This window comes from Labrus bergylta, chromosome 17, assembly GCF_963930695.1.
Source record: "Labrus bergylta chromosome 17, fLabBer1.1, whole genome shotgun sequence".
NCBI lineage: Eukaryota > Metazoa > Chordata > Actinopteri > Labriformes > Labridae > Labrus > Labrus bergylta.
Window position 1 is genome coordinate 4,703,655 of NC_089211.1, and position 10,352 is coordinate 4,714,006.

Here is a 10,352-nt window from a genome sequence, read left to right on the forward strand (position 1 = left end):
TGCCTTTGCGCATGGGGGCATAGTGATGTCAACAGGGAAAGGCTCTTCAACAAACTGTTGCAGTGAAGCCTGAAGCAACTTATTGTTTTAATTATCACTGTGTGCTCAGCAATGACGTTCATTTTTACTGGAATAAAGAGGCTAAAACCATTAAAACTTCAAATGTTAAGCACACAGTAGCATGTGGCTGCCTTAGTGAGCTATGTGAAAAATGTAAAGCTCTTATAGGCGAGAAGCTGAAGCAAAGGTCCTGAAAACTATAGACAACTATGTGCAGCTGTCCCACAATAACCTGTTTGTGTGTGTGTTTGTTCACGTGTGAGTAATACTATCCTTGAAAGTCTGCCCTCATCTGAAAGTTTATCAGCAGATGACACATCAGAAAAGAATTCCAGCTGACCCTGAAAATGTCCAAAATCCTGAATAACTCAGAAAATGTATCTGTTCCCTTTCTTCATCCACCATTATAGGAAATGATCAAAAATAACTTTCTGCCTCCAGAAAGGACATCACCTTATCTAAATGTTAAACTTCAGAGGCAGAAATGCCTCAGGAATTAAGTAATGAGAAGGAAATAAACAAGAAATTAAGGTCAATCAAGTACAACTGCAACATTCGCATCAACTGAAATATGCGAAATATGTCTTAAAATAGGCCATGCTTATGCAAAACAGCTTCACTGGCCTGAATAATTTGTGAGACCAAGTCATTAAAACAATGAAGCATCCAGGACATGACATGTCTCTCCGGTTAATCATCATCCACGATGCAGGAGGCGTCATTATAGAGTAGTTAGAGCTATATAAGGAAAGGACAGAAGAATGGGAAACTAAACCATCACTGCTGCAGGATAGAAGCAGCCTTATTTACAGCTTACCCACTATTTGAGGATAAACAAAGATCAATCCCCCCCCCAACACAAAAGTGCATGCATGTTTTTTTAAGCTTCTTCAATGATGGGATTACAAATGAGTTTCATAAGATTAAAGTTCATGAAATTCCATCAAGACAGAAACACAGTCATCCCAGGGATGTTTAAACAGAAAAATCACAAAAGCCTCAATGGCATCAGCGACACACAGCCAAAATCACACACATGCATGTAAGTAGAACAGGAGAACAGGTGTAGTTTGAGTGAAGGCATGTTGGATTTAAACACAGCTGGGGCTCAACAGGTCCACAGGAACAACTCTGACAACACTGAATCAACAATAAAAAAAAACATGAAAGCAACGTACCATCATAATAGCCGAGTAGCTGCGTGAAGAGAGACGGCGCAGATACAGATACTGGGCTTCTCTGGACCAGCAGAACTTGCGGCCGGACTTGAGCAGTTCAGTGCTGGTCTGGTCAATGCCAGGCTGGTCCCTAAGAACACAGAGAGGGGAACACATTTATCAAAAACTTTACAACATGTATGTTAAAAAACTAACTTACAACATTCACTCTGCATGTCAGGTAAACCTGGAAGTAGTGCTTCGCTCACGGTGGATTAATGGAGGGTCTCTGTAAATAATATAATGAGGAGTATAGTCCAGACCTGCTTTTTTAAGTGTCTTGAGATAACATTTGTTAACACATGGCACTATTAAAATAAAGACTGATTGATTGAGGTGAAGTCCTATCTGTACAATAAAGGCCCAAAAAGCCTTAAAATAAATATATTTTAAAAACATTTGTAAGTAAAATCTGGAAACTTGCTTGAGTAAAGTTTAAACACATTTTTAATTTTTGTGTAATTCTAAATGAAAACTATTTTTTATTTGTCCTTAGTTACAACTTCTTTACTATGCTATAATAAAGATTTAACAAATAATTAAACCTGTGATACATCACACACTTGCAGCTGCTTTTTCTAAAAGAATTGAATACATTTGTTTGTTTAATTCAAAAACAGCATTTAAATTTGTAGAAAAAACATGACTGCCTTGAAGGTGCTCAAGTAAAAATATGTGAATAACTCTACAGCATTCATTCATAACTGTGGGCTGCAAATGATAATAGTGAACAAACTGTACTCAAGAGTGTGTCCTCAAAGTGCAAAGTTAAGCTCTCTGTGGACTCCTGAAGACTCCTAGTAAAGGTTTTTAAACATTTGTTTAAAGCAACATGAATTAATCTAAAGGCTGTGTTAGCAGCTCTGCAGGATGTGCTAAACCACACTGAATGCTGTTAACCATTCCAGTGTTTCCCCTACCAATATATTAGGGGGGCGGCCCCTATTCTCTAGGTACCACAGAATCTGTGACTATCAAGCAATTGTTTCTGAGATATTTCCAGCTAAACAAACAACCATTCAAAAGACAGATGCCACATGTGACAGAGAGAAGCGTAATTCTCAAGCTAGAGCTGGATTTGAAGTTAATCGTTAAATCCAGATTCAGTTATTTGAAGATGTTGCCTTGGGCTCTTAGTATGAGTCTGTAGTCTGAGATATTTTTCATACTCTACTCACCATATCACCTTTTAAACAATTTACTGGTGTTGGCAGAGGACAAATCACACAAATGGATTAAAGATTATAGATATCTCAGTATCAGAAGGACAAATACAAACTTGATTGTTGAGGAAATATAAACGGATCAAATGGGTATAGAGCATAAAACGCCAAAATACAAAACACCACGATTCCCAGAATTAAGCTCCCATGTGGCTCTGAGCTCGTCAGAGTGGACCAGACTCACACTGATACTACTGTCTTTAATACTATAATCTGCAGTCTGACTTCAAGAGCAACATTTCTGACCTGACTGCTAACAACATGTCCAGACACGTGGCACTCTCTGAGCTCAAACAACTTTGGGTTGTTTTTTTCCTGAACTTTGTGGCAGCCAGTCAGAAAAGAGGTTTTCTGTGATACATTCAGATATAGTCTGACAGGATACAACCAGAGTCTAAAGCAAATCAGTTCCCGGAGTTAAGAGAGGAGATTGGCTCTGCGTGACTAAACCTGCTGCCTGTTCCTGACATGTAGGTTCAGTCAAAACATGACAAAGGGCTTGGTGCCTCCAGGAACAAATGAAGAAATCCAACATATAAAACAGCAACATGAAAGAATGAGATAGTGGGCATGAAGGCTGGTGGATGCTATTGAAGGCTTTATTTGCAATGTGTAAACCCTGATATCTTTACCTACCTGTTCAAGTAATTATGTACCATACTTTTGTGAAGTTGAGGGACTCGCATGAGAGAAAAAAATGGTCAAAACCTAAGCAGCAGGAGGCTGGGTTGTTCTTACGACTAGATGTGTAAGTCAAGTCAAAAACTGTGCTGAATCTTATAATAACTTTCACTGGGGTCAACATTTAGCTCACATACACATCTTTTAAATCAATCCTGCCAGTTTCTTAAGCCTGTTCTGACAACACCCTCAAACCAAACTTCAGGCACCAGATGTGAAGCACAAGCCTATTTATTGAAACTGTGTCATGTGTTTTTGATAAAAAGGGAAAACTGTCATGATAAAAGAGGAAAAGGTCAGTATTTAAACCAAAGTAGAATTTAAGCCTGGTTCACAGATAGGTATTTTTTCACTCTCTCCTTTAAACATGCATTTACAAATAGTTGTTTCAAAGATCAAACTTGCAGCTCTTGATTTGATGAGGTCTTGCACGACCTAAAAGTAAACAGCGGCTGATGGCATCTTGGTTTTTCTGAGAATACAGCAGAGACACCAGGCTCTGAGAAAACAACATTGTTCAAGTGCTTCAATATTTCATCTCTTACACGGGACTCTATAACTGCTTGATCTCTGTAAAGTTACATGAATTAAACTCCAAATATATCTATTAATACTTGTGATCATTTACAAAGATTACGCCTCCCTGACAAAACCTTCAGTCCACTGGTTATATGCACTGTTAAAACCTCACAGTCATTATGTATTTTAAGGATCAAACACTGAAAAGAGAACCATTTGATTTAATCGGTGGAGTATCTAGGATACACTGTTTGTAGAAAGACACGCTGACTGTGATGATGTATTTCAATGAGAAATAAAACAAATTCAAGTCCTTCCTTTTTGTATTTGGATTGAGACAGAAACTCAAATCCTTAGCAAAACAAAGTTGTAGTTGTCTCTGTGGCAAGGTACCATTATACTGTACTTTAGCTATTGTTTCATGTTTAAGTGTAGTGATCATCTTTAGAAATACATTTAATGGTTACTTCCTATGTTTTGCATCCTTCCAAAATCCATCTGTTGCTTCACCTAACAAGTTACTTAAGGAACCCCCCCAAAATGTAGGATTCAGACATATTGTTTATGACATATTCAATAAAACAGTTGTTAGTGGTAACAACCAGGGCCTCAAGTAACAGTCATTTTCATTATGAATTCATTTGATGTTTACTCACAACTAATGTCACACCATTGTGAAAAAGCTCATCACAGTTTCCAAAAGAAACATTTTCATAACACCAGTCCAGTCCATCACCAGTTAGAAAAAACTAGAACCAGCAAATGTTTGACATTTCTTCCTGAAAAATCGTTGAAATGATCAATTATTAACAGAAATGTGGCCATTTATTTTCTGTCATCAACAGCATACAGTGGACTGACTCACCCCGGGGGTCTCCACAGTTTCCTGCCTGGTGGCAGAAGCTCTCGTTTGTTCAGGGGTACGATCCCCATGGCTGCCTGCATGATCGTGATGAATTTCTTGAACTTCATCTTTTAATTCTCATCCGACAGCGACCGCATCACAGACACCAAATTGCTCTGACTGCTGCTACTCCTCCATCGCTCATCTTCAAAGCAGCTCCGTCCGCATCATCAAGACTAAAAAACTTGTCCCCCCCCCCTCTCGTCGCCTCAGTTCATTGGTTTCTCCATGACAACCAGCAACAGCTTCAGCACCCAGAGCGCCGAGGTCCCTGTGGTGTGGCTACTACGGGTCCCGTCTCCGACCACTCTGACAGATGTCCTTTTAGCTTTCTGAGCGCGTGAGGATGAAAGAAAACAAACAGCCACGTTCCTGGCAGGCGGTTGGCGGACCGAGAGGGGATGACAGCACGTCACTCTTACATAATTCTGGAGCTTCTTTGGACATTACACTAATGAAAACGCAGCCTGTGCCACCACAACTGCTGCTGTGCTGCTGCTGCTGCTGCTGGGATAATTGTGGTACTAAGCTCTGACAGATAATGCATGCTCCCCACCCCCCTTCTTCCATAATCCCCCATCCAGGCTTAGACTTCTCACCATTTACACCCAGAGAGACCCATCTACAGCATCCTCACATCCTCAGACATGAGGAGAACATCTGTCATGGAGGTTCATTAATTAAAAGAGTTTTACTGAACACTTTTAAGCTGTAGTCGATCTGCACTTCAGGACCTGAGTATAGTTTTAAATGTGTTTGGTACTTCTCACAATATTCACATGCAATATCCAGATTTTTGTAAAATTACGTTTTCAGATGCTCTGACTTAAATCTGGAAGCCTTTGTTGTTAGTATCATTGCAAGAATTACAAGGCCAAAACTTTTGTTTTCCGTTCGCTAAGTGGCTCTTCAATTGGTTGCTGGGTAACACAAAAATTGTGGCTAGATTTCCCGAGATTAAGAAAAAAAATCTTATTTCCTAGAAAAACTATCATTTAGAGATTATAGTAAAATATTCAGACTGAGGGGATTTTTCAGACCAAAAATAGCACAGTGATAGAAAAGGGCAGTTTTAAGATTAAGATTAAGATTAACTTTATTGATCCCCGCAAGGGGAAATTTCAGTTTTTACACTCTAAGTCATGAACACACACATAAACTGAAATACACACACATGCACAAACAGGATCCTATGGACATGCACTAATGGAGAGAAGCCAGAGTGACGGAGCGACCCACAGCGGGCGCTCCTGAGCTGATGGTGGGGAGGGGGTTCGGTGCCTTGCTCAAGGGCACCTCGGCAGTGCTCAGGAGGTGATCTGGCACCTCTCCAGCTACCAGACCAACTTCCATATTTGGTCCGCACCGGGACTTGAACTGGTGACACTCCGGTTCCCAACCCAAGTGCCTACAGACTGAGCTACTGCCGCCTAAATATATTTATTTATTCATGGTGCTATTGAGAGTGACAAGGTCCTCGATTAAACCCATCCAGAGACATTTGTTGCATCTACGTCCACTTCTTCTTTATTCAGTAAAACACAAACAAACTAAAAATAAAGGAATAAATGCAAATAAGTGCAACCCCCCTCGTGCACATCATGCCACCACAAGAATGAAAAGTGTGTATCTTGTCTTCCCTGAGTCACCAGCTGACAGCAGTCTGCCATGCCCTGAGAGGACTCCAATAAATAAATAATCTGTGCTGCCTCTTGATGAGTTGCCAACCAAACTGCGGTCAGGGTTAATACTCCAGCAGCCTGGACGTCTGGATTACGGCTCTGGATGGTCGTGCCATGAGAGCTGCTGCAGATTTCACTGAGCAGCAAAAATCCCTCAGCACTGTAAAAATACCAGGAGCGCAGCGGGGGGAGACACAAAAATAACAAGCATCTATTTTTGAAAGCGCTGGGTAACAACAGGCACAAAGGGAAAGAGGAGAGGGGTTGTTTAAGTTCACCCTGTGTGCTGCCTTCGGTTAAAAGGAAACCAGATTAAAAGCCTGAAAGCACCGAGGAAACCAAACCAGTGAGCTGTGCAGACATCACACAGCGGTATGACATTCACAGGCGATTTGAACATAATCCAATACCTTACAGTAATCTCACAGATAAACAGTCATCCAGCCAAAACTGCATCCAGATGAAATGTAACACGCAATGGTTCACAATCACACCTGTGCACACCTGAAGCCTGTCTAACAAAGCAGGAAGTAACTTTGCTTCATATAGGGGTACAAGGACAATATAACTGATGCTGCACACCTTAACCTTTCCATAAAATAGAAGATCAAACTGTATAAAAACAATTAGTTCCCTCGATATGAGCTCAGTGCTTGGGACACAAATTGGAGAAGGGGCAAAAGTGTTTGGACATTGGACATTTTTCTCTTACAAGTTTTCTATGCAACAGATATTTTTTGTGCTTTTAACTAAATTGTCCTGGAACGAGGACTGATGGATGCTACACACCATGCACCTGTTGTACTTACATCACACAAAAGACAGCTCGGATTTGCTCCTAGGTCTGTTTGCTATACTGCAGGGTTGCAGCTGGAAATGCACGTCATATAAAAAGCATCTCAGCAACACACACATATAATGTCATGTGCAGAAGCAATCGGAGTCAGATCTATTATTTTCAGTATCAGAAATACAGCAACATATATATTTACACAGTCAGTGATTTATCTGCCATCTATCTTCTGTCATTTTGCAGCTTTTCTTCCATAGTTTCTCTTGGTTTTTAAAAGATCTCCCTCTATTGTCACTTGATTCGTTTGTATTGATATAACACTGCATGCAATGCTTATGCCTGTATGGGGCCAATTTCCTCATTAACAACCATCACGGTGTGACAGCTAATAGAAACCTTGTTTGACTCTTTGAAGTTGAAAACATCCAATCACCAGCAGTTCTATAGCTTCTGTAGTTAATAATTTATATTTTGTTGATTCAATCACCACAAAACCTGAAGTATCAAGAATATTATGGTTTCATGAGAGAAGTTGTAAGTCAAACTGTTGAAAGCTAAAGTGTAATAGGAACTAATATTCTGATAATGTGCAGTTTCTACATTTTATTCTCTCACTGCATGCTTTCAAACACAAAAAACTACACAACTATTACTGCAAAGCTGTTGATTCATTTTTGCACAGATGGTTACTTCATGGCTCTTTAACGTTTCCTTTTCGAGATTTGAGCAACACATTAAGCTTCTTCATCTTTTTTTTTTTAGTCTCTGCTGCGGCTGCTGCTGCTACTACAGCCCCCTAAAGCCAATTTAATCCTATGAAACTCTTTAGTCATCTCCATCTTCCACTTCAAAAGCTAAATTCAGGCTTTTTCAGATAAGAGTCACTTATCTTTAGATCCTTTACTGTTAATGCTCACTGTGTTTTCAATCAGTCTTAAACCTTACAGTTCAAATGGTCAGTTGGTTTTGTTAGTGTGTTTTTTACAGTGTTTTTCAAATTCTTTAACAAATAAAAAGGGACTGTGAATTGCATCAAGGGAGTAGCAGACCTGATATAGGCGCTTTAACTATTTAAAAAGCTTTAGGTTTAAATTATGAAAGAGGGAGAGGGATCCATTTTTCCTCCGACGTCTACCTATGGCCGGGCATGTTCTCACTTTTTAATGACCTCTGAATGCCTTCTATTTCTTCGTCTTCTTCCACGGGTTGAGCAAATGAGTCCGAAGCTCTTTGCTCTTCTTAATGCTTTTACATAAGAGTTTTGTCTCTCTGCCCTTTCTCACTTCTTGCCCCACGTGTTGGGAGTAGCTCTGTGGTGCTGCAATATTAAGGCCCGAGGCCATTATGCAATGTCCATATGCAATGCATGCGCGAGCCAGATGGAGGGACACATGCCACTCAGAAATCTGTGGTGACAGTTTAGAGGGAGAGCGACTGACAAGTGGAGGAAGAGGAAATGAGGTTGTGCACGTGCCCTGCATAGGTATAATCTGGATCATCAGGGGACATGTATTACAAACAACAAAATTGTGTGTCTCTCTCTCTCTCTTCCTCTCTCTCCCTCTCTCCCTCTCTCCCTCCCTCCCTCCAAGATATCTTACAGTAAAACTATGTCAGCTGCAGAACGAGAGAGCAGCTCGTTCTGAATGCTGAATGCAGGTCTTTTGTTTCCAGCTGGATCCCTTTTGTATCTGCCACTAAGGAGTCTAAGTACGTATTTTTTGTTTGCAATTTGGTGGTTTACATTCTGCGACTATTCAGTTAGTTGAATATTTTCAAGAGTCAGTATCAGCTTACAATATGCAGGACAAAAGCTTCTCTGCATGAAAATGACAGAAGGGCTTCACACTTACTTGAAGATTTTCTTCAACTGATCATCAAGTTGTTTCATCAACATTTTAAATGCTGATATAACATTTTTGGAGGGCATCAGAAAATGGTATTAAGAAAAATGTTTCAAGGAAAAGTGTTCGCACGGTTTGCAAGTGCAAGACAAAAAGCAGCCCTAACCCTAACCCCCATGCTAATATCCAAAGCAGTAATGAGTCTGAATTCTGCAGGCTTGATAGGGGATTTTCACTCAAATAATTCAACACTTGAATAGCCTACTATCATGAATGTTATGAGGGTGAAACTGCTCAAAACTAAGTTCACATTTAAGTTGTTTTTTAAGATAAAGTTTAAATGGTATTGGCTGGTTCAAGAGATATTTTCACCATCACCAAATTCAGACTCAGTTGTCACTTTACACATAACTTACCTATTAAACCGTTATAGACTTAGTATAATAATTCAACTTTGTGGTCTCTTCAGAGGAAGTCATTTCTGTTGCTGTTGCAATGTATTGCATGATATTACAGGCAGATTTTTTATTTTATTTTGAACATGGAAACTAAAAGGGAATTACAATAAATACACACTAAAAATACAAATGAATTCATAGATAGTTTTTTTTAAAATAGAACGCCTGATGTTATACTGAAGGGCCAATGTAGAATTCATTGTCGCCAGCATTTGAAGCCAAGTGTACATAAAAAAGTGGCAACTAATGTCATGTTTTGTGTAAACAATATCTGACATGTAGTGAAATAATGAAGCTTACCTTACACACTGTTTATGTGTAGGCCTGATGGTTGAGGAGATTTTTTTACTAATTCCAGCTCTGCCACTACATTTGTCTGCCAGCCGGTAAAAACAAACACCATCCACACTAAACGCCAACATATAGTATGCAAACAATAGTAGGCTCCACTGGTAAGCCAGCCCCACCTTGTTTATTTACAGTGGGGGTAGTACATGTATGGACACAAGAGAAACACTGAGGCCTCGACTGGTCATTGAGGTCACAGTTGACATTTTGTTAGTAAGACTTATGGGAAAAGGCGAAACTAATAACTTCCACCCTTCAAGAGAAAGACAATTATTATTAAAACTGAGAAAAAATATGCTACTTTAAACACCTGTTGCAGTTAGTACAATGCCCTTATATGGCAGTAAGTGAAACGAAGCACGGAGAAAACATGTCGACATCGAACAATACACGACCTACTTACCAGGTGAACCTCCGCTGCTTTTCCTCTTTTATGTGCTCACAGGTTAATCCAAAGGTGGTTGTAGATTTGAAGGATAAGAGGACGACGAGGGTTTCCACGGGACGAAGTTTTTTTGACGACTATTTTGATTCTCCTTCACGTCCTGGTAGTGTGATTTCCTGGTTTCTCTCAGGTATGTGGGCGTGGTTTAGGGACTGCAGGTGTGTAGTGTTCACGGCTG

General features: G+C 39.9%; 1 protein-coding gene across 3 annotated transcripts in view; it reads right to left on the bottom strand.

The window, feature by feature from the left end:
• Positions 1-10,328, bottom strand: part of tjp2a (tight junction protein 2a (zona occludens 2)) — a 37,571-nt gene extending 27,243 nt beyond the window's left edge. The window contains exons 1-2 of one of the 3 annotated variants that reach the window (XM_020636018.3): positions 10,133-10,328; positions 1,239-1,368 (exon numbers count right to left, since the gene is read on the bottom strand). In XM_020636018.3, the coding sequence (XP_020491674.1) occupies positions 1,239-1,244 (6 nt within the window). In that variant the 5' untranslated portion in view covers positions 1,245-1,368; positions 10,133-10,328. Of the gene's footprint in view, positions 1-1,238; positions 1,369-4,565; positions 4,771-10,132 lie in introns of those variants that run through there. The other 2 variants (XM_065965280.1, XM_065965281.1) reach the window with 2 other exon arrangements.
• Positions 10,329-10,352: the final 24 nt, after the last annotated feature.